The sequence below is a fragment of the Megalobrama amblycephala genome, linkage group LG6 (genome assembly GCF_018812025.1).
Source record: "Megalobrama amblycephala isolate DHTTF-2021 linkage group LG6, ASM1881202v1, whole genome shotgun sequence".
Taxonomy (NCBI): Eukaryota; Metazoa; Chordata; class Actinopteri; order Cypriniformes; family Xenocyprididae; genus Megalobrama; species Megalobrama amblycephala.
Window position 1 is genome coordinate 43,252,327 of NC_063049.1, and position 23,557 is coordinate 43,275,883.

Consider the following 23,557-nt stretch of genomic DNA (forward strand, 5'->3'; position numbering starts at 1 on the left):
AAGACATGGATGAGCGAGTTTGGTGTGGAGGAACTTGACTGGCCTGCACAGAGTCCTGACCTCAACCCAATAGAACACCTTTGGGATGAATTAGAGCGGAGACTGTGAGCCAGGCCTTCTCACCAACATCACTGCCTGACCTCACAAATGAGCTTCTAGAAGAATGGTTAAAAATTCCTATAAACACACTCCTAAACCTTGCAGAAAGCCTTCCCAGAAGAGTTGAAGCTGTTATAGCTGCAAAGGCTGGGTCAACTCCATATTAAACCCTACAGATTAAGAATGGGATGTCATTAAAGTTCATGTGCACGTAAAGGCAGGCGTCCCAAAACTTTTAGCAATATAGTGTATAATAGATACATTATATATAATAGATTTGTTATGTGGCTCAGATAAAGTATAGTTCTAGGCTGACATGTCACATTGCGGTGGTCCAGATCTGCTGGTCATTCATTTGTTTTTAGAAACCCAAAAAGCACTGCAAATGACCATCCCTTCTTCTCTCGATCTGCAGTTGGATGCCACTGAACTATAACTTGAAAGAATGAAGAATGATTGTATAAATTCATTATGATATATAGGAACATTTATAATAATCATTGTTTAAATAAAATAGTAATTATTAAACAAAAATAATGCAGAAAAAAATCCTAATGCCACAGTGAATCATAGCCATTGTTATATCCGCATTAACACATTCTCTGACATCACATGATCTACTCAACTTGAAATTTAGCCATTTTGAATTGAATATATGCTATCATTTACATGATTCATTCAATTCATTACTGAATGTGTCGAGACATGATGCAAGGTTTGCATTTTCAACATATTAGACATAGGCTACGAATAAGAGTATATGTGCAAATATGTGCATATTTAAAAATATTATTTACAAAAAGTTGAAATTGATTACATCATAAATACAAGTAGACCTATACTTCATTTACCATTTGTAAACTTTGATTCCCACAGCCACTGGCTCCAAATGGAAATTCATCATCATATGTAAATTCAGCGATCTTGTCATATGAAATAAACTACTTGGCGAGCAAAATTAATCTACAAATTTCAGTGACGCTCAATAGCACTATCTTTAACTGTGTCTGCTGGTAAGGGACAGACATCTGACACTTGGAGCTGGTGATGCAGGACTGGGTTCCTGATCCAACAATATCCTGTGAACTATGTTAAAAACATCCGAAGATCATATACAGAAGATCATATCACCTTTTTTGTGGCCAAAAGTGATGTACAGCCTAGGAAAATTGACATCTTCACCCTTTATTCAGATATTATTATTCAAAATTTGTTAAAGATTTTCTAAGCATATTGCATAGTTGATTGTTTTATTTGTGATAATGCAATGAAACATAACAAATTGTGCCGACATAATTTTTATCCAGGCTGTCATACAAAGAAATCATGAACAGATGAATTCATAAATGAATATTCATAACCGATTATGTTTAGTCAATGTTTGCTTTCCTGTGAGCTTTTTGTAGACTAAAAGGCCTTTTTTGCCAAATAATTTTCTCAGATAAATACTTTAACCAAGTTTAGTGTTTTGTTCTTCCATCAAATTTTAAGGTGTAATAGGAGCTAGCTTTCAATTCATAACATCCCCATCTTCTTGGCAAAGTGTCACAAGAGATGCTACATCATGTCTCAAAGCACATAACATTACAATAATAATAAAGGTAAACAACTTTAGAGAGCTTGTACCTGACTGCTGCAGATTCATTTCGGTGTTGATACTCTTGACATGCACATAATTCCGATTCTGAGGACGTGAACAGCTCCAGTTTGAATGTCACGGGTTGCCATCTCTTAATCGCGGTAGTTATGGCATGAACACAGCATAAGCTCATTGTTTTGATTCGGTAGCAACTGTAAAAGGTCGCTGCTATTAGTTTGTGGTGCTCCTGACCGAGGTTTGTCTGTAAACTCAAAGTCCATTTCAATCGGCGGCCATCTTTGAAACGTTTCTCGGGGATGCAAGTGCAGCTCATATCTCTTTGACTGGGGAAACATTAAATTCTCCAAAGCTGTTCACCAAGCTTACGATTACATTTCATATTTGAAATCACCAATGAAATCTGACAACAACTGTCTCATAAATTTTGATTCTAAACACTTGACAAAAAACAGCAAAAAACGCGCGGAACCTATAGGAACCGGAGTTTCTAACTGCCGCCGCAGTGAAATGATATAGAGGGTATGCACGTGACGTCACCGTCGACCGTTAGGACTGCGGTTACGCACGCTGAGTGGCAAAAGACTGAGCAGCAGCATTGGTTTTCAGCGTAAATGTCGCGAAAAACACACAAAACACATTCAAAACGGGAAAGAGCTTTGCGGCTGACTGTACAAATAGATTTGACACAAACCCTGAGGTATATATTTAAAAACTAGAGAAAGCAACAGAAAAAGAAGCAAATGGATCACTGCAAGTCACAGAAACAGCTGGACAAAGGAACATGGATTTGCAGTTATCATTTTGTGTCGAATTATTGGATTTTGAGGTAAAATCATACCTTATATATTGTATTGATATATATTATGTTGACGACTCATCAATTAAATATTTTCCATCTTATATTATGCATAATTGGGTGTTTTTAAATAAACAACACTGTCAAAAACTATACTATAAAACTATATATGTTTTAGGGCTGGACAATATGACGATATAACATTGATATCAGTGATTAAGCAGATTTAAACCTACCGATAATGTAGTTATATAAAATATTCACAGCCAGATTTGCTTTATGTATTTTTGTGTTTTTATTAGGCTATGTAGTTTGAAATATTTTTTTTTTTCAAATCAGGCACATATAAATGTCAGGAAACACGACTCCTGGCTGCATGTCAATATCCATGGATTAGGTTTATTTGACAAGTTGTAAGAAACACTTTCGAGTCCAACCTTTAGGGTAATTCGTTAGTTTTACTCGCGTTTTCGCCGTTTCTCCTATTAATCCAGTTACGCAGCAGGTTCTTTTGCCACTCAGTCCAGCTGAGGGAGCGCGTTTTCGGCGGGAAAGTGACGTCGATGCATACCCTCTATAACTATTTAGAAGGCGGGACTTATTGCGCCATTTTGCGCATTGCACTTTCATAATAATACGAGTGCACGGTCTTTCTAATATAAAGTCTTTGACAAACTGCATAGCATGAAACGTACTTACATTATGATGTCTGCGTGAAAATAGGTATGTAAAATCATACACTGACAGGCAGGTATCGTATTATATCATTCGGACCAAATATAACGATTGGATGAACATTTTATGGTCTTCCGCTTTCTACAGACAATATGCATATTTGTAAAAATACATTAAGACTGTTTAACATAGTGATTGCTATCAGGATTTGAGGAGACTTTCAACCAGTGTAACAAAAAGATAATCACCTTTAAAATATAAAAAAACCCAAATATTTTTCTGATATTTTGATGGTTTAATTGAAATTGTAGGGTCATTAAAAACAAATATCACCTCCAAACATAACATTTTGCCCATTACTGGATGTGGAATTAATTAATTCCAGCCCATTTTCTCATAATTGTACTGTTGGCATTATGACATTTCTTCACGTTCCTGTAGGTTGATCAGCTGAACCAGAGACTCTGATGGTAAATTATAGTACATTGAATAATGTTGGATTTGGACTAGTTGTTTATTTATAGACTTGACTGTCATAACTAGAGAACAATAACAATCAACCCGACCCCTCACCCCCCTCCCCACCACCACCGACAGTAAAACTAAACAATCAGCGATACAAAAGCCCTCCAGAGACAAATAATCTGATCCAAGACAGTCCGTTCTGCCATCTGATGCATGTCAAAAATACATTTGAACGCCCTTTTCTGTACAACACACAGCTGCATCCATCCCAGAATGCACATACAGAGAGTGTTATACACTTGTGCTGACCTTCACGCAGATCCTCAAGCTTTTGACGGATGGATTTACAGTTCTTCCCAGCAAGTGCTTGTGATAAACAGAATCGAATGCAGCTCCTCCGGAAGGTGAAAACATACTGACAGAAAAGTGGCAAAAGAAGTGAAGCAAAGCAAAAGAACCATGCAATGGCTGACTTGAGCCGTCCCACCTGGACAGTCTGTGCTGTGATTGGCCAATGCATCAGCCAATCGGAGATCATAGTGATTCATGATATGTGAAACTTTCTAATCCATTTCCAGTGATAATGATCCATAGGCCAGGTACATAGAAACTCTTTCTCTCTCTCTCTCATATACACACACACACACGGCTCTAATACATACATCATCCAAACGGTTACACACATGCATATATACATGTTCAAACACACACACACACACACACACACTCCCGGCTCTCGCTGTTTATTTGAGCGTTCTGCTCTGGATGTTTGTCTCAACGTCCAGTGTGTTTCACTGTCCCGTGTGTGTATTGTGGTGTGTGCTGCATGTGTGTTTGTGTGCTGCGTGTCGTCTTCGCTCTATTCTTCCTCTTCCTCCTCCTCCTCACTGATGGGAAGCCCTTCCTCCTGCAGGCAGGATCTGAAGTAGCTGCTCAGTGTCGCGGCCATATGTCGCCCGCTGCTCTTCGACAGAAAATGACCTTCATCTGGATAAATCTGAAGAAGAAACATCCAGAAAACGATCAAGAATCTAGATGACAATCAATCGACACGATGTTGGAAAACACAACGCCAGTCACATGGTTTTCAGTACCTGCAGCGTGTAATTCGCTCCCACCTTCACCAGGTTCTTAATGAGCTCGGCCGTGTGCTGGAAATGAATGTTCGCTGGAGGAAAAACAAACATAATTTTCAAGAATGGCAATGGCAGAATAATGCAATCAAATGATATGCTATGATCACGAATATAATAGTGGAATATAAGATTTAGATCTTCGCCTTTTATGCAAATAGTAATCAAAAGTTGTTAAAGATGTTGTAAGCTATGAAAGCTTGTTTCCACCACAGAATAAAACAATTTAAAAGATAACTTTTTTTCTCAGAATTGCGTGATAATTGCAATTGAATGTTATATAGTCTGAATTGCAAGGTATAAATATATATATAACTTTTTTCTCAGAACTGTGAATATATACCTTGCAATTCTGACTTTATGTGATGGAATTGTGAGTTTAAATCTCACAATTCTGAGAAAAGAATTCAGAATTAGGAGAAAAAAGTTCGAATTATGAGTTAATATTCCGCTATTCTCACACTATAACTCGCAATTGCGAGCTTATATCCCACAATTCTATTCTTCTAATTCTTATATTCACAATTCTAGATTCGTAATTCCGACTTTTTTTCTCGCAATTGCGAGTTTATATTTCGCAATTCTGAATTTATAACATCAATTGCGAGTTTATATTTCACAATTCGGACTTTATAACATCAAATGAGAGTTTACAATTTGCAATTCCTTCTTATAACATAAATTGCGAGTTTATATTTTGCAATTCTGACTTTATAACATCAATTGCGAGTTAATATTTTGCAGTTCGGACTTTATAACATCAATTGCGAGTTTATATTTCGCAATTCTGACTTTATAACATCAATTGCGAGTTAATATTTCGCAATTCTGACTTTATAACATCAATTGCGAGTTTATATTTTGCAATTCCTTCTTATAACATCAATTGCGAGTTTATATTTCGCAATTCCTTCTTATAACATCAATTGCGAGTTTATATTTCTCAATTCTGACTTTATAACATCAATTGCGAGTTTATATTTTGCAATTCTGAGTTTATAACATCAATTGCGAGTTTATATTTCGCAATTCGGACTTTTTAACATCAATTGCGAGTTTATATTTCGCAATTTCTTCTTATAACATCAATTGGGAGTTTATATTTCTCAATTCTGACATTCTAACATCAATTGCGAGTTTATATTTTGCAATTCCTTCTTATAACATCAATTGGGAGTTTATATTTCTCAATTCTGACTTTCTAACATCAATTGGGAGTTTATATTTCGCAATTCGGACTTTTTAACATCAATTGCGAGTTTGTATTTCGCAATTCTGACTTTATAACATCAATTGCGAGTTTATATTTCGCAATTCCTTCTTTTAACATCAATTGCGAGTTTATATTTTGCAATTCTGAGTTTATAACATCAATTGCGAGTTTATATTTCGCAATTCTGACTTTATAACATCAATTGCGAGTTTATATTTCGCAATTCTGACTTTATAACATCAATTGCGAGTTTATATTCCGCAATTCTGACTTTATAACATCAATTGCGAGTTTATATTCCGCAATTCGGACTTTATAACATCAATTGCGAGTTTATATTTCGCAATTCCTTCTTATAACATCAATTGGGAGTTTATATTTCACAATTCTGAGTTTATAACATCAATTGCGAGTTTATATTTTGCAATTCTGAGTTTATAACATCAATTGCGAGTTTATATTTCGCAATTCAGACTTTTTAACATCAATTGCAAGTTTATATTTCGCAATTCTGACTTTATAACATCAATTGCGAGTTTATATTTCGCAATTCAGACTTTTTTTGAAATTGCGAGTTTATATTTCGCAATTCAGACTTTTTTTTTGCAATTGCGAGTTTATATTTCATAATTCTGACTTTTTTTAGAATTGCGAGTCATAATGTTAGAATTGCGAAATATTAACTCTTGTGAGAAATAAAGTCAGAATTGTAAGTTTTTATCTAGCTATTCTGAATTTTCTCAGAACTGCGAGATATAAACTTGCAACTGTGAGAAAAATATTATATATATTTATAACTCGCAATTGAGAGTTTATATCACGCAATGAAATTAAAAAAAAGTTAGAATTGTGAGATAAAAAGCCGCAATTACCCTTTTTATACAGTGGCGGAAACAAACTTCCATAAAAAGCAGTTGTGCTTGGAGTCGATTATTTTATTTGTGATAATGCAATGAAACATTCCAAATTGTGCCAACATCATTTTTGGCAAAAAAATAAATAAATAAAAAAATCCTGTTATTTTGAACTTGTAAGGTTATTAAAAACAAAAATCCCCTCCAGACATCACTTTTGGCCACTACTGTACAAAGTGAATATCTGTATGGAATCATTCAGACCAGTGTTTATTAATTTATTTATAGAGCATGCATGTGAATTGCATTGTATTACGTATTGTACGTCATGCACATTGTGCGAATAGTGTACATCGGAAACTGTAACACACACTGACCGTCTGCAGTCGCGTGCAGCAGCATGAGCGTTTGGTCTCTGAAACCCTGTGGATTCTGCAGCACACTGGAGAACTAGAAAACAAACAGTCCGTCACTACATTCAAGCAGAGTCTGAGTTCACCAACATCTAACCAGCACTTACCTGATATCTGCTGTCGTCCTGAAGAGGAAATCCCAGATAGCGTTCAGAAAAGGCCGAGGCTAAGAGAGAGAGAGATCAGTTTCACTCACAGAACAGAAAACAATGATGATCTCTGGTCTGAAACTCCTTTTAAATTTTATAATGTTCTCTGAGGATTTTTTGTTTAGTTCCTGTCTCTATGAAGCCCCTCCTTCTGAAAAGCACAGTGTGCTCTGATTGGTCGACTGGAGCAGTTTGTTGTGATTGGTCAAGCGCTTCGAGCTTGTTTGGGGAATGCCCCGCCCCTTACCATAACCGCCAGTTTCAACACACTACTAACTAACTCAACCAGGCCCCGCCCCTTTATTCTGCATATGAATTATTTAAATGAGGAATACTGTGACGTGTTCGTTTCTGGAAGAAAACTCAAGACTACAATGGAGGCGTTTCAGAGAGTTCAGAAACACTGACACTGATATAGAGAATATCTCTTTGTGGTTTGGAGAGCTTTTTCATGCTCAAAACAGCAACATTACACACTAAAAAAAGTAAAAAAGCACATTCACATCACTATAACTTACCGTACAAATTCCAATCTGTCACCGGCGACATGGCCGCTGCACATTTAAACAAGTTCTCGGTGGATTTAATCAGAAGAAGTGCGATATATCCTCCATAATCCTGCAAAAAGACGAATGTAGAAGTGTGATGAAGGAACAGTGTTTCTATCATTACAGCAGCTGTGTGCAATACTTAAACCGTGACTTACCCGACCAAACACACCGATTCTGGTTCGATCGATGTATGGAGATTTCAGCAGGTACCTGGAACAACAGCATGATTTCGTTAGCATGTTTCACAGCAGTGTGTGCATAAACAGAGCATGAGGGAGAGTAAATGAGGACAGAAATGTCATTTTTTGCAGGTAAACGTTCTTACTCAACAGCGGCCAGCTGATCCTGCAGTTCCACGGCTCCCAGGCGCTTGTGCACGTCCTGTAACACCTTCTGACCCTGGAAACCGCTTCCCCTGCCATCCAGACGAGCTACGATGACATTGTCCGAACTGACCAGCACAGAGTCCCAGTCCACTGCGTACTGCTCATTCACCTGCTGACCACCGGGGGCAGCATCACTGATGCACAAATAAAAAACATGATGCATTTCAATCTGAAATCACGTGCCTCTCCTGCTTCTGGTCATGTGTGTTTACAGCGCCTTTGAAATTCAATGGAATATAATGTTTTCACAGCTGAGAAATGTGAATGGCACCCTTTCTACTCACAAAAAGTTGTTTATTTCACCTCAGAGCTGCTTGAACTTCACATCACAAGGGTTTTAGGAGACTAGTAAAGGTAGTGACACAACTACTCACTTCAAACACCTCCATAAACCCAGGGGAACAGCAGAACTAATTGTAACATATGCCTCTACTTTATACGCCAGATCCATTGTAACTATCTTTAACCCTTGTGCTTTGTTGAAAACCCTATAACACTCATGGTGTTCCAGGTCAAAAATGACCGGTCTGCAAAAAATTGCTTATAAATCTCTCGTTATGCTACCTTATCACCAAATATTGGATGCAATCTTTTTGTCAGCTTGTTTTCTTTTAATTGACCCTTCACCAGGAGTTTGATTGACAAGCGATCTAACCAATCATAACGCCGAATCTGCCATTTTGTCCGACAAAGCAGTCAGGAGTTAGAAAATTAACCTCAGCGGACTTGAAATTGAAAAATGGTGTGTATTGACGTCTTTCTGCATGTGAAACAACATTCCTTCTGATGTTCATTCATGTTTATTTGATGCTCTAAATGAACTAGTAGGAAGAGATGATCGGTTCACGAGCCGCTTGAGCTGAGGCGCTACAGCGATCTGTCACGACACATTAAAGAGCCACAAAATGGTTTTTATTGTTCGAAAAACACAATTTGAAAGCTGGGACTTTGTTTAATACCATAAGTAACCTGCTCTGTCTTGTCTGTCGACGTGTTGTCAGTGTCCTCTTTGCTCCGCAATGTGTTTTTCACTCTGTGTGGCGTGACAGCGCCACGGCTTGTCGGACAAAGCAACAGTAACTAAGGGGGGCGGGTCTTTGTGAAGGGTCAATTAGGACAGATTTGAACACAAATCTGCTTACATGATCAGCAGAAGGGCGTAAGTGCGGGACTCAGAGAAATCGGGTGGAAAGGCGATCTTCAGCGGCAACTCTGCAAAAACACACAAGAAACAGTTCAGTGCTGCGTATGACGATCTATCAAGTTCGGCAGTGGCCAAAAGTGAAGTGTGTGCTTGGAATCGATTGTTTTATTTATGTTAATGCAATGAAACATGCCAGATTAAAGGCATAATATGTAAGTTTTCACCACTAGAGGTCGTTTATTCAAAACAAAGGCATAGCTTGATGACGTCTTGATTTTGTGGAAACATGGGAGGTGTTGTCTTCACATCTACAGCCGTTGGAAAAGAATCCGATGGGATTCAGGCAGAAATCATATTAATGGATGAGCTAATGCATTAAAAATGTATTAACATTACAGTAGTATGAAGCAGCGTGTGACTGAAAGCCGCTGGAGCGATTGCTAATGAGAGACGAGCGCGACACATGGCTCAAGAGCAGTGGGGCTTTTATTATGCCGCTGTCGCTGCTTCTGCTTCTTCTGGTCAAGCGTATGTAGGGTAACGCAGCGCTGTTTATCATATTAGACACATTTGAGTGTTGAAAGATGTTATAACGTTATAGAGCGTTCGCTGGGCGCTTGCTATGAGACACTTGTTGCAAAAAAAAAACGAAATTTAAACAATAAGTATTACTGTGTTGAGCTATATAACATGATTAGTTTTCTGTTGATGAATGTATCCAAACTGTTGTTCCCTTGTCTAATAAAACACATAATATATTAAAGCATTTTTGGTGTTTCCATGGTGTCTAGAAAATAAAAGGAGAAATCGAGGGTAACGCGGATATGACGCCATTGATAGGCGACACACGAATTTCTCTGGATTAAAACATTCTTGGAAACATTTGGGATAATGTCAACAAAATATATAACACTGTTTCTAGTGATTTTTGGATATTTTAATCCAAAAATCGTAAATATTGTGCCTTTAAGCAGATACAGTTTTTCGTACAAAGAAATTCTGAACACATTCAAAGACAAGAGAGAACCAGTGAACAGGCTTGGGAGCGTTACTTTAAAAATGTGTTCCGTTACAGTTACAAAATACTTCATAAAAAAATGATTCAGTAACATAAACCAAGTACCACAATATGAAAGTAATGTAATTACTTTTGGATTACTTCAAGGTCACATATAGAAAGAAAGAACGAAAGAAATTTGGGGGGGATCAACTTTACTATAAATAAATTGCATTTTTAAGTTTCATTTTAATTATTTCTTCTCAATTTCTGCAAGTTTTTAAATGTTAGAGGTTCCATACATTTAAATGGGTCTCAACAATAAAATATTTGCCAAATCTGATAAATTATCTATTGCAATATTATCGTTGTTGTTGTTTAGAGCTTAAAAATATAAAAGTGACATCAGATCATAAACAAACTTAACAAGCTCTGATCAAACATCTCTGTTTATGTTTGTTCTGCTTTAAAGGTCCCGTTTTTCGTGGTTTTTTGAAGCTTTGATTGTGTTTATAGTGTGCAATATAACATGTGTTCATGTTTCGCGTGTAAAAAAAACCAGTATTTTTCACATAATTTACTTATCTGTATACCGCTGTTTCCACTGTCATAAAAACGGGCTGATGACTTCCTTGTTCTATGAAGTCCCTCCTTCAGAAATACGTAACGAGTTCTGATTGTGCCAGCGGTTCCTGTGTTGTGGTTCGACAGCAGTTTAGCGCATCTTGCCCGGAAAGGTCACGCCTCTTACCATAACGTGGAGATGCACGCGCTCAGTGTTATTGTAAACATGTCTTTAATTTTACCCTATCAATTTGAGCCGGAATCAGACCCGGTGATTGGACTGCGGGATGAAAATAACAGCGTTTCGACGACATGGCGACAAACACACTCTACAAACGCAACTCTTGTGTATTCCTGTGGGCGGAGGTTAGTCAAAAAACTGTTTTAGTGACGTCATTAAAGAAGGAAGTAGAGGGATGTAGTCCAAACTGGCCGTTCGATGTAGGCGACTTCTGTTAAATAAAATATCTCGCTTGGCATTGAACTTTGAGCTTTAAAATTTTACAGATTTTATTTATACTCTAACAACAACATTACACACTAACTAAAGTTTGAAACATGGGATCACGAAGAACGGGACCTTTAATTTTAATGTTTAGCATTTTGGTTACTTTTAAAACATTAAAACTAAGCAATCATGTCTCATTTCGACAACTTGGGAATACACAGCCCCGAATATATATATATATATATATATATATATATATATATATATATATATATATATATGTAAAGGGCTATATGACATCTAGTGGCTACAGTATGGTATTACAGATTATTTTTTAGTCCTTTGATAAAGAAAGTGTTTTCGTAGCTGGAAGGCAGAGTTTGCACTGTACAACCATGTTGTTTGCATTTTCTTCTTTGAAAACAAAACAGCAGCGAAATTTCCATGAATTGAAAGCGTTTTTCCCCGCGGGCAGCATCGTTTCAACTAGCAGCAGTGATTCAATCTGCTCTGAGGAGATTGCAGACGGGTGTTATTTGCGCATGCACCAGCGGGTGGCTCACATGAGTCATCACTGGCAACAGAACCAGGAAATATTTTATTTAGTTTTAAATGAAACAATTGTAATCCTGATAGTACTTACGTTTTTTGACGTAAACTGTAACAAATTACAATTACTGGACTTTTGTATCCTGATTACGTAACGCCGTTACATGTATTCCGTTACTCCCCAATCCTGCCAATGAAATATTGATATCGGATTATGTTGTAGTCAATGTATGCTTTTTCCTGTCAGCTTTTTATTTTTCAATGCATTTTTGCATAGCAAAATAAAACCTGTATCTGTAGTTTGTCTTTTTTTGCCAAATATTTTTTTTTATATAAAAATACCTTAACCAAGTTTACTGTTTTGTTCAATATTTTCCTCATATTTTGATGGTTTAATCGAACTTGTAGGGTCATTAAAAACAAACATCCCCTCCAGACATCACTTTTGGCCACTACTGTATCTAGCAAGATATTGAACTCTGGCAATACCAAACCAACACATTATTCTTTCACACTGTGTGCTGAAGCTGCTCTGTGTGTTTATCAGGTAAAGCTGAGCGGTACGTTACCGAAGTGGTCGGTCTGGATGCTTTTGTACTCCAGCAGCTGGATTCGTTTGTATCCGAGAGCAGCTTTGAGCGCAGAGTTATTCTCCAGGATGTAATAATCTGACAAGAGATCAACAGCACAAGACGTGAATCAACACAGAGTTATTAAAGCAGAACCAGATGGATAAATGAATACGTGAAAACTCACTGGCAGTGTTCAGAGTGTGTATGATCACAGTCGGTGCTCCCGGACCTGCAGGAAGACCAAAGTTAAGACTTTTCTGACCCCTCTGGCAGATATTTTTTCTTGTTTTAAACATTTAATCACTTATTTTTGATGCATATTTCAGAAAACAAGACTTCAGTCATTTTGCTTCTTCAGTAAATGTATCTTGATTTAAGAATGTTTAGATATTTGTGCTGGAAACAAGACAAAAATACTGAGGAAGAACATAATTTTTTTGCAGTCTGCAGCTGTGCTTATGTTCACAGAGGGGTGAAAGTTCACTCATCAGGACTGTGTACTGTTACGTGAGAGTAAAGTATAAATTCGTGGTCTTCGTACCTTTGCAGTGCAGAAGGACGTGTTGGTTGGTGGGGCTAAAAATGGCACTGAAGAACGAGCAGTGAGCTTTACTCAGCTCACAGGTCAGACATCGGCGTGAAAACAAGCCCACTGTGGACACACTGAGCACAAAAGAGGCCGGGTTATTATTATAGTTTTAAAATGTTACTAGTTTTCATTTTGCTTTTTAATTTCAGTTAGTTTTAATGGGGGCATAAATAGTTTTGATTTAATTTTTATCTTTCAAAAATCATTACCTTTAGTTAGTATTTAGTTTTAGTATTGTTTTAATTTTTAATATCATGGTAAAAACTTTGATATTTGTAAATGTGTATTTGACTAAGGTGGAGTAAATGATCAAAAGACGAGTATCTAACAAGCTACAAAAATGTTTTGCCATTTATTACAGCACAAAAATACTATTAATCATACTTCCAATATATTACAACCTTACAAAAAACAGCTTTACAGCTTGTTTTTACTCGTCACACATATTTAAAAGATTTCACTTTGCATATATATTATTATCAGAAGTAATACTTCTGCATCATAACCAGGTCAGCAGACAGAATTAGTAAAAGATGCATTTGCTTCAATGCACTTTCAAATCGGTTGGACTCTTAACCTTTATTAAAGCACCACAAATGTTTCCATCGCTGCTGATTATCATGCATTTGCTTTTATCAGAAGCAGAATCATAAAAAAAAATCCCAAACTGAGCTCTGTCATTTCCTACAGATTATTTTCTCCATTAGTGGCCTGCTGCTGCTCTGAGTTCAAATACATGTGACATTACTCTGCCATCTACTGGTCATTTATGATTCAGCAACATTGATGGATCCACTCCTTTCAACCTCTGTTTTCAGTCGAACCATGTACGAGAACATACGTTTTATTCTCCAGGGATGCAAACAGGCAAGGGGAAAAAAGGTGAGAACAATGCGTGGCATGTTATTTAAGACAATATTGGCTGATTAGATGGCAATACTAAGCTGAATTGCAAACTGTTTGCCCTCTCTCTCTTCACCGTTCCCATACCTCAGATCTCACATACAAATATTACCCTTTATAGACATAGACAAAGAGTAAAGGAAGCACTGTACAGTACTTTCTGAAACAACCAGTTCTTTATTTACCCTGTAAGTTCACAAGCACTCATTGATCTCATGCAAATCGGTGACCTGTTTTGATCTCAAAAAGGAGAGTTGTCACTGAAAGGTGAGGAGTTTGCATCTATGATTCTCTGAAATTTTCACGGCAGCTTTCGTTAACAATAATAACCTTAATCAGAGGCCTCTCTACGCTCATCTGAACACACGCTTCTATTGACAAACAAACATGAACGGACACGAATCTCACCTGAAGAGATGCCGGTGTGTCGGGGAGCCCTCGGTGCTCAGGAAATATCTGCATTAGAACAGACATTGATTTATAGTGTTTTTAAAACACTGTGATCATGTGTGTTACACACAGCAAAAAAAAAAAAATTAGTATTTTTCAAAAGTATTTTTGTCTCGTCTCCAGTCCAAATATTTAAAAATTCTTAAATCAACATGCATTTACTAGATGAGTAAAATGGCATTAGATTAAATGAATTAAATAAAATGGCATATTACAGCTTGTTTTTTTTTTTGTGTGGGGGGGTGTTTGTTTCTTTTTTAATTAAGATTATTTTTCTGACCTCATTGGTAGACAATTTTGCAATGTAAATACTAATATGTATATAAAAAAAAAATAGTATTTCTTAGTTTTTTTGTCTTACAAACAAACAAACAAACACACACACACACATACATATACACACATAATATATATATATATATATATATATATTAGTATTTCTGTTTTGTTTTCCAGTACAAATATCTAAACATTCTTAAATCAAGATTCATTTACTTGAGAAGCAAAATGACAAAGGACATTGAGTCTTGTTTTCTGAAAAACATGTATCAAAATTAAGTGAGGTTTTGCTTAAAACAAATGGAAAGCAAAATTATTTTTCTGACCCCATTGGTAGATATTAGTTCTTGTCTTAAGTATAATTTTGATTATAAGAATTTTTAGATATCTGTATTGGAAAACAAGACAAAAATATTGAGGAAGGACATCATTTTTGCAGTGTGTTTGTCAGTTGCTTCATTATCTCCAATGGAAATGCAGAAAATCGTATATATAGTATGTATGTTACACAAGTATGCAAGTCATAGAGATCCTGTTTTGTATGTCAGAGTGAGTTCTCGGCCGTGTTTTACTCACATGCTCTGTGCGCTCTCGTCGTAAGCCAGAATCTGTGTCACCTCCCAGTTACCTGACGTTAGATGACGCACCTCATTCTGATCTGCCCGCCCCTAAATAACCACATGACATCATCAACACTGGACTGATGCTATCAATCGCACAAACAGATTTGCACATATTGGCATCACTCCTGGCGTATCTGTACCTGAGAGGTGAACATGGCGATGTGGTGAAAGTCTCCACGTCCTCCCTGCTTCACCGGGACCGTCAGGAAGAAGCGGCTGGCGTCTCGTGAGAAGAATGGTTCCTGGTTCTGAAGCAGAGAACCAGCCGTTGAACACGAGATGCATTATACTCATGTGACTGAAGATCATTATGCAAACATCTAGTGGAGATTCACCTGCTTTGAGAGCCAAACTTCTGATGTTTCTTCATGTCTCTGAAAAGAAACATGACCATCATTATCATCAGCGTGTGAGTGTGTGTTAGTCTGAGCGTGTGAGTGCGTATGTGAGTGACAGTATTAATTCTGACAGCAAATTTTGATTTAGTTTTAATCATAGTCTTTTTTGACTAATATGCCATTTAGTTTTAGTCATATTTTAGTCATTGGAAATTGTTTTAGTTTTAGTCTAGTTTTAGTGGACTAAAATCTAATTTAGTTAAATTGTAATGCATCAAGTAATCATTTCTCTAACAATACACAGATCCAATACACTAATATAGGTGCATCTGATATTCCCCAAATTGTTTATGTTTATGTTACAGCAGTCCTGACTGGATATTTTCCCAAATTGTCCAGCTCTATCATTTTCGTCTCGTTTTTATTCGTTGACGAAAATTAGAGTAGATTTTAGTCTCGTTTTCGTCCATGAAAAAAATGCAACGAAATTAACACTGCTGTGCAAATGCTTGTGCATGTGTGAGTCCTTGTGCATGTGAGTGTGTTCTTGTGAGCGCTTGTGCATGTTCTTGTGAGCGCTTGTGCATGTGTGTGTGTTCTTGTGAGCGCTTGTGCATGTGAGTGTGTTCTTGTGAGCGCTTGTGCATGTGTGTTCTTGTGAGCGTTTGTGCATGTGAGTGTGTTCTTGTGAGCACTTGTGCATGTGAGTGTGTTCTTGTGAGCGCTTGTGCATGTGAGTGTGTTCTTGTGAGCACTTGTGCATGTGAGTGTGTTCTTGTGAGCACTTGTGCATGTGAGTGTGTTCTTGTGAGCGCTTGTGCATGTGTTCTTGTGAGCGCTTGTGCATGTGTGTGTTCTTGTGAGCTCTTGTGCATGTGAGTGTGCTCTTGTGAGCGCTTGTGCATGTGAGTGTGCTCTTGTGAGCGCTTGTGCATGTGTTCTTGTGAGTGCTTGTGCATGTGAGTGTGCTCTTGTGAGCACTTGTGCATTTGAGTGTGTTCTTGTGAGCGCTTGTGCATGTGAGTGTGTTCTTGTGAGCGCTTGTGCATGTGAGTGTGTTCTTGTGAGCGCTTGTGCATGTGTGTTCTTGTGAGCGTTTTGTGCATGTGAGTGTGTTCTTGTGAGCGCTTGTGCATGTGAGTGTGTTCTTGTGAGCGCTTGTGCATGTGTGTGTACTTGTGAGCTCTTGTGCATGTGTGTGTGTTCTTGTGAGCGCTTGTGCATGTGAGTGTGTTCTTGTGAGCGCTTGTGCATGTGAGTGTGTTCTTGTGAGCGCTTGTGCATGTGAGTGTGCTCTTGTGAGCGCTTGTGCATGTGTTCTTTTGAGCGCTTGTGCATGTGAGTGTGTTCTTGTGAGCGCTTGTGCATGTGTTCTTTTGAGCGCTTGTGCATGTGAGTGTGTTCTTGTGAACGCTTGTGCATGTGAGTGTGTTCTTGTGAGCGCTTGTGCATGTGTTCTTGTGAACGCTTGTGCATGTGAGTGTGTTCTTGTGAAAGCTTGTGCATGTGTTCTTGTGAGTGCTTGTGCATGTGAGTGTGCTCTTGTGTGCACTTGTGCATTTGAGTGTGTTCTTGTGAGCGCTTGTGCATGTGTGTGTGTTCTTGTGAGCGCTTGTGCATGTGTGTGTGTTCTTGTGAGCGCTTGTGCATGTGTGTGTGTTCTTGTGAGCGCTTGTGCATGTGAGTGTGTTCTTGTTAGCGCTTGTGCATGTGTGTGTGTTCTTGTGAGCGCTTGTGCATGTGTGTGTGTTCTTGTGAGCGCTTGTGCATGTGAGTGTGTTCTTGTGAGCGCTTGTGCATGTGTGTGTGTTCTTGTGAGCGCTTGTGCATGTGTGTGTTCTTGTGAGCGCTTGTGCATGTGAGTGTGTTCTTGTGAGCTCTTGTGCATGTGTGTGTGTTCTTGTGAGCACTTGTGCATGTGAGTGTGTTCTTTGAGCGCTTGTGCATGTGAGTGTGTTCTTGTGAGCTCTTGTGCATGTGAGTGTGTTCTTGTGAGCGCTTGTGCATGTGTTCTTGTAAGCGCTTGTGCATGTGAGTGTGTTCTTGTGAGCTCTTGTGCATGTGTGTGTGTTCTTGTGAGCACTTGTGCATGTGAGTGTGTTCTTTTGAGCGCTTGTGCATGTGAGTGTGTTCTTGTGAGCTCTTGTGCATGTGAGTGTGTTCTTGTGAGCGCTTGTGCATGTGTTCTTGTAAGCGCTTGTGCATGTGAGTGTGTTCTTGTGAGCTCTTGTGCATGTGTGTGTGTTCTTGTGAGCACTTGTGCATGTGAGTGTGCTCTTTTGAGCGCTTGTGCATGTGAGTGTGTTCTTGTGAACGCTTGTGCATGTGTTCTTGTGAGTGCTTGTGCATGTGAGTGTGTTCTTGTGAGCGCTTGTGCATGTGAGTGTGTTCTTGTGAGCGCTTGTGCATGTGTGTTCTTGTGAGCGTTTGTGAATGTGAGTGTGTTCTTGTGAGCGTTTGTGCATGTGAGTGTGTTCTTGTGAGCGCTTGTGCATGTGAGTGTGTTCTTGTGAGCGCTTGTGCATGTGTGTGTTCTTGTGAGCTCTTGTGCATGTGTGTGTGTGTTCTTGTGAGCGCTTGTGCATGTGAGTGTGCTCTTGTGAGCGCTTGTGCATGTGAGTGTGCTCTTGTGAGCGCTTGTGCATGTGAGTGTGCTCTTGTGAGCGCTTGTGCATGTGTTCTTTTGAGCGCTTGTGCATGTGAGTGTGCTCTTGTGAGCGCTTGTGCATGTGTTCTTTTGAGCGCTTGTGCATGTGAGTGTGTTCTTGTGAACGCTTGTGCATGTGTTCTTGTGAGCGCTTGTGCATGTGAGTGTGTTTTTGTGAAAGCTTGTGCATGTGTTCTTGTGAGTGCTTGTGCATGTGAGTGTGCTCTTGTGTGCACTTGTGCATTTGAGTGTGTTCTTGTGAGCGCTTGTGCATGTGAGTGTGTTCTTGTGAACGCTTGTGCATGTGTTCTTGTGAGCGCTTGTGCATGTGAGTGTGTTTTTGTGAAAGCTTGTGCATGTGTTCTTGTGAGCGCTTGTGCATGTGTGTGTGTTCTTGTGAGCGCTTGTGCATGTGTGTGTGTTCTTGTGAGCGCTTGTGCATGTGAGTGTGCTCTTGTGAGCGCTTGTGCATGTGAGTGTGCTCTTGTGAGCACTTGTGCATGTGAGTGTGTTCTTGTGAGCACTTGTGCATGTGAGTGTGTTCTTGTGAGTACGTGTGTGAGTGTACGTGTACCTTGATGCAGGCTCCAGTGGTAGAGTCACAGACAGTCAGAATTGAGACGTTCTGTGCTCGATTTAACCAGCGCACTGCTGTCTTGGTCTTACTGATCCACTTCACCATCACCACATAGTGTTCCCTACAGACACAGAGAGTGTCAGTCACGTGCTCCAACCTCAATCACAGATACAAACACACTAACACTATACCTGAGCTTGAGTTCATCTGGTGGTGTGAGCTCTAGCGTGTGCGTCGGTCCATACAGATTGACTACAAATAGTTTGACCAGTGGATTGGGCTGCCCAGCCTGCAAACACAACACGCGTCAACACTTACACTTACAATAACATCAACAACAGAAATAATTAATGTTCCTCTACCCAGAGTTAAAAACAGGGTTCAGCGCAGTGTGAAAAGCCATATTATTTTCATACTTAATGCTCTATTTTACATCAAATAATACTGTGTCTGTGTCTAATATATCTGAGCATGAGGATGTAAAGGTCAAGCTTAGCCACTTACCTTGGGATACGGGTACTGTTTGCCTTTCGGGTATGCGGAACCGGTGAAAGTGGGCAACACCATGTTTGGCACCAGACTGTCATTCAGGACCAGAAATGCCAAGCGCTCGCCGTCAGGTGACCACCAGTGTGCCACATGCGTGTGCAGGATCTCCTCTGAGTTTGTTGTAATGGTAATTGGTAATTTGGTCTTTTACAATAGGTTCAGTTATCTGTTATGTATGAGATCTCACACTGGAGTCAAACACAAACACCTGAGCATCACGTCACTCATCATGTCGCACCAGAGGAAACATGCATCATCATTAGAGCTGCACGGTTAATCGTTAAAAGGTTGCAAAAAAACCCCACTTGATCTTATTCCTAAATGACAATGATTCAGCTCTGTCTATTAAACCTTTGACAAGTACGATCAAAGCGAACATTTAGATCTGCGTTCTGATCCAGAGGGAGCAGTTGTCATGTATAGATATGAAACAGCTTCACAAACGTCTTTTCAACCACACAGTGTCATTATTTCTGTTACAATAATTAATATTGTCACAGAAGTACTGAGATAAAAGTTTATAGTTTAGATGTAAACACTAATGTCTACAGAAGCGATCAAAATAGAGTAAATCACAATTTGAAAGTAACTTGACTCTTGAAATAAAGATTGTATCTATTACATCGTTACACCAGTAGGTGGCGTCAAGTGACTGTTAAATGTGTTTGTAATTGAATCGTTCATTCAAGAGATTTGTTCAAAAACTCCAGTAATGAAACAAGCCTTTATGAGTCATTGAATCATTCATTAAAACCAAATTTAAAAATATATAATCAAATTAATTACTTTTGTCACCTCTAGTATCATTTTGAACATATGGAAGCTACTGAATAAAAAATAAAGATAATTGCACAATTTTATCTCAGTTTGCATATCGCAATTCTGACTTCTTCTCAGAATTGTGAAATATAAGCTCGCAATTGTGTTATAATGTCAATATTTGCGAGATATTAACACAACTGCGAGAAATAAAGTGAGAATTGTGAGTTATAATGTCAGAATTGCAAGATATAAACTCAAAATTGCGAGAAATAGTCAGAATTGCGAGTTATAAAGTCAGAATTGAAGGTAATAAAGTCGGAATTGCGAGATATAAAGTCAGAATTGCGAGTTATAAAGTCAGAATTGCGAGATATAAAGTCAGAATTGCGAGTTATAAAGTCAGAATTGCGAGATATAAAGTCAGAATTGTGAGATATAAAGTCAGAATTGCGAGTTATAAAGTCAGAATTGTGAGATATAAAGTCAGAATTGCGAGTTATAAAGTCAGAATTGCGAGATATAAAGTCAGAATTGTGAGATAAAGTCAGAATTGTGAGTTATAAAGTCAGAATTGTGAGATATAAAGTCAGAATTGCGAGATATAAAGTCAGAATTGTGAGATATAGTCAGAATTGTGAGTTATAAAGTAAGAATTGTGAGATAAAGTCAGAATTGTAAGTTATAAAGTCAGAATTGCGAGATATAAAGTCAGAATTGCGAGATATAAAGTCAGAATTGTGAGAAAAAGTCAGAATTGTGAGTTATAAAGTCAGAATTGTGAGAAGTAAACTTAGGTAGGACTTTTTATCTCACAATTCTGACTTTTTTTCTCAGAATTGTGAGATAAAAAGTCCTACCTAATTTATTTTTTATTCAGTGGTGGAAACAAGCTTCCATATGAACCTCTAGTAAATTACATCTTATTTTGTTTAGTTGTCTATTCAGAATCGTGACCTCTATTTTAAACAAAAAAAAATTGTGATTCTAAATTTATCAAAAATGGTGCAGCTCTAATCATCATCATGTCATATACTCCTGAAATCATCTCATATACAATCATATAACAGAGCAAGGTCTCACCTTCATAGAGCCAATCAGAAATGCCATTATAGATGATGCCCTCCTTCCCAGATGAGGTCAATCTCAGCGAATTACTCCTGATGTCCGACTGATAGTAAATATTATTCTCAAATATGTACACCTACACATACACAAACACAGGGAGCAATGCAATATTGTAACCATAACGCATTACTTTTGAAAGTAACTTGGCACATATAGTACATCCGGATCAGAGACCTGCTATTTCAACTCAATTCGGTGCATTTGATAGCTGCTTTCAATTGGTCCCATGCTTATTTTTGTGTTCATGCTCTCAGACCGTTAAAGGGTTCTAATTACAGCACGATTTGCAGCGCTGAGCATTGTAGCCAATCACACTGCTTCTGATTGACAGCTATAGTGATTATATTAAAGGAAGTGCACTATATTCACAATTTGAATAAAAGTTTTAGCCTATTTTTTGTGCTGCTACAAAGAGGACCAGCGGCTAAGTAAACACTACCGAGTTTCAGAAGAGACAACCGCGTTCAAATGCCGAGTGAATCTGCTAAAATATTTACTAGCTTTAAGCTAAGAGTTAAATAGGCCTACTAAAACATTCTGCGTTCTGTTATTTTATATGTGATTTTTAATGCAATGTTTAATTAATTGCATCGAATTAGATTGCTAATGCTGGATTTATTGCTTGTGTTAGACTACATGAGAAAATGACTTTTATCTACCTCATGTAGGAGATTTAATGCGGGTGCGGTTCAGGTCATGTTTTTTATGTCAAATGGGTCGGGTCGTGTACGGACTATAATTAGTGTTTCTGTCAGATATCGGGTCAGGTGTTCTGTTAATTACTGCAGGTGCAGGTTTATCAAACAGGACCCGTGCAGGACTCTTGATCCGGATTACATTCATAATATATAGAACATACTTTTTTAGCATTTGCAAAGCAAGTACTCATTCAAAATAAGTACCTACTCAAAGAATATGCGTTTTTGGACGCAGCCATAGTTATGGCCTGATAGTAAAAGTCGAGCTTACCAGCTGCTGGCCCTGAACGCCCCACGCCGCATGCTGCAGTTTAGAGTTTAACACCTCTGGAGGGTCCAGCTGCAAAACCTCCCTACACACACATAACAGCTTTTACACTCCTGCTGCAGTACATGATTGTTGCAACATGCGGTCATGCAACAATGTCTGCTCTTGCATCAACACAACACGCATGCATCGCCTTGTTGGAGAAAAATATTTTGTAAATAAAGTGGTAGATTGTGTTTTTATTGCGCAAACAAAGCACTCGAGTCGCTTCATAAAATTGTTGTTAAAGGTGCAATATGTAATATTTTCTGTAATCTAGAGGTCGCTATTCAAAACAAAAGTGTAGCTTGAGAGCGAAATCTTGGGACATGTGATCTCCACCTCAACGGCTGGTGGAAAAGAACTGGGATAGGACTCGGGAAGAAATCATGTTAATGGATGTGATTATTAACATTACTGTAGTATGAAGCAGAGCAGGAGTGATTGTTGTGGAGCTGAACGAGGAGCTGGAGAGATTGATCAACACACGCCTCACGAGCAGCGGGACTTTTATTATGACACAGTCGCCGGAGTATGAGGTAACGCAGCTCTGTTTATCATATTAGATACATTTGAGAGTGTTGAAAATGATGTTATAACGTTACTCTGTGCGTTCGCTCGGCGGCTGCTGTGAGACATTGTTACACACTGCAGTAAGATAGATCGATTTTACAATATCATATTGAATGCTGGATGGCTTGTGTTGATAAATGGCATGCAATTCATTTAAAAACATATTGTATGATGGAGAAAATGCTGTATTACTGTTACTAAAAATAAGGCTGCATCTGATTATGCTATGTTAGCTACTTCACAAAATAGTGTTTTTCTCTGAGGCATGGTAAAGCATGGTACTCGCAAAAAATCAAGAAAATTAGATTTAAAACAATAAGAGTAAACGTGTTGAGCTATATACATCAAACAGTTGTTCCCTTGCCTATTAAAACATGTAAATATTAAAGCGTCTTTGGTGTTTCCATGGTTTCTACTAAATAAAACCGGAAACCGAGGGTATGACGCCATTGACAGGCGACTCCTCACACGTCCCGGAGCCTTGGTTAAAATTGCAATTTTCTCACGATTTACAAATAGTTGCAAACAT

At 38.3% G+C, this 23,557-nt stretch overlaps 1 protein-coding gene across 3 annotated transcripts in view; it reads right to left on the reverse strand.

Annotated features, from left to right (window-relative positions):
* Nucleotides 1–4,362: 4,362 nt before the first annotated feature.
* Nucleotides 4,363–23,557, reverse strand: part of LOC125270795 (inactive dipeptidyl peptidase 10-like) — a 72,290-nt gene continuing 53,095 nt past the window's right edge. For all 3 annotated transcript variants that reach the window (XM_048194753.1, XM_048194754.1, XM_048194755.1), the window contains exons 7-26: nucleotides 22,420–22,501; nucleotides 21,406–21,526; nucleotides 19,519–19,673; nucleotides 19,206–19,303; nucleotides 19,012–19,135; nucleotides 15,788–15,826; nucleotides 15,593–15,700; nucleotides 15,406–15,497; nucleotides 14,509–14,556; nucleotides 13,150–13,271; nucleotides 12,793–12,837; nucleotides 12,606–12,704; nucleotides 9,477–9,546; nucleotides 8,274–8,468; nucleotides 8,104–8,158; nucleotides 7,916–8,015; nucleotides 7,356–7,414; nucleotides 7,213–7,285; nucleotides 4,730–4,803; nucleotides 4,363–4,632 (exon numbers count right to left, since the gene is read on the reverse strand). In XM_048194753.1, the coding sequence (XP_048050710.1) occupies nucleotides 4,495–4,632; nucleotides 4,730–4,803; nucleotides 7,213–7,285; nucleotides 7,356–7,414; nucleotides 7,916–8,015; nucleotides 8,104–8,158; nucleotides 8,274–8,468; nucleotides 9,477–9,546; nucleotides 12,606–12,704; nucleotides 12,793–12,837; nucleotides 13,150–13,271; nucleotides 14,509–14,556; nucleotides 15,406–15,497; nucleotides 15,593–15,700; nucleotides 15,788–15,826; nucleotides 19,012–19,135; nucleotides 19,206–19,303; nucleotides 19,519–19,673; nucleotides 21,406–21,526; nucleotides 22,420–22,501 (1,897 nt within the window). In that variant the 3' untranslated portion in view covers nucleotides 4,363–4,494. The remainder of the gene's footprint in view (nucleotides 4,633–4,729; nucleotides 4,804–7,212; nucleotides 7,286–7,355; nucleotides 7,415–7,915; nucleotides 8,016–8,103; nucleotides 8,159–8,273; nucleotides 8,469–9,476; nucleotides 9,547–12,605; nucleotides 12,705–12,792; nucleotides 12,838–13,149; nucleotides 13,272–14,508; nucleotides 14,557–15,405; nucleotides 15,498–15,592; nucleotides 15,701–15,787; nucleotides 15,827–19,011; nucleotides 19,136–19,205; nucleotides 19,304–19,518; nucleotides 19,674–21,405; nucleotides 21,527–22,419; nucleotides 22,502–23,557) is intronic.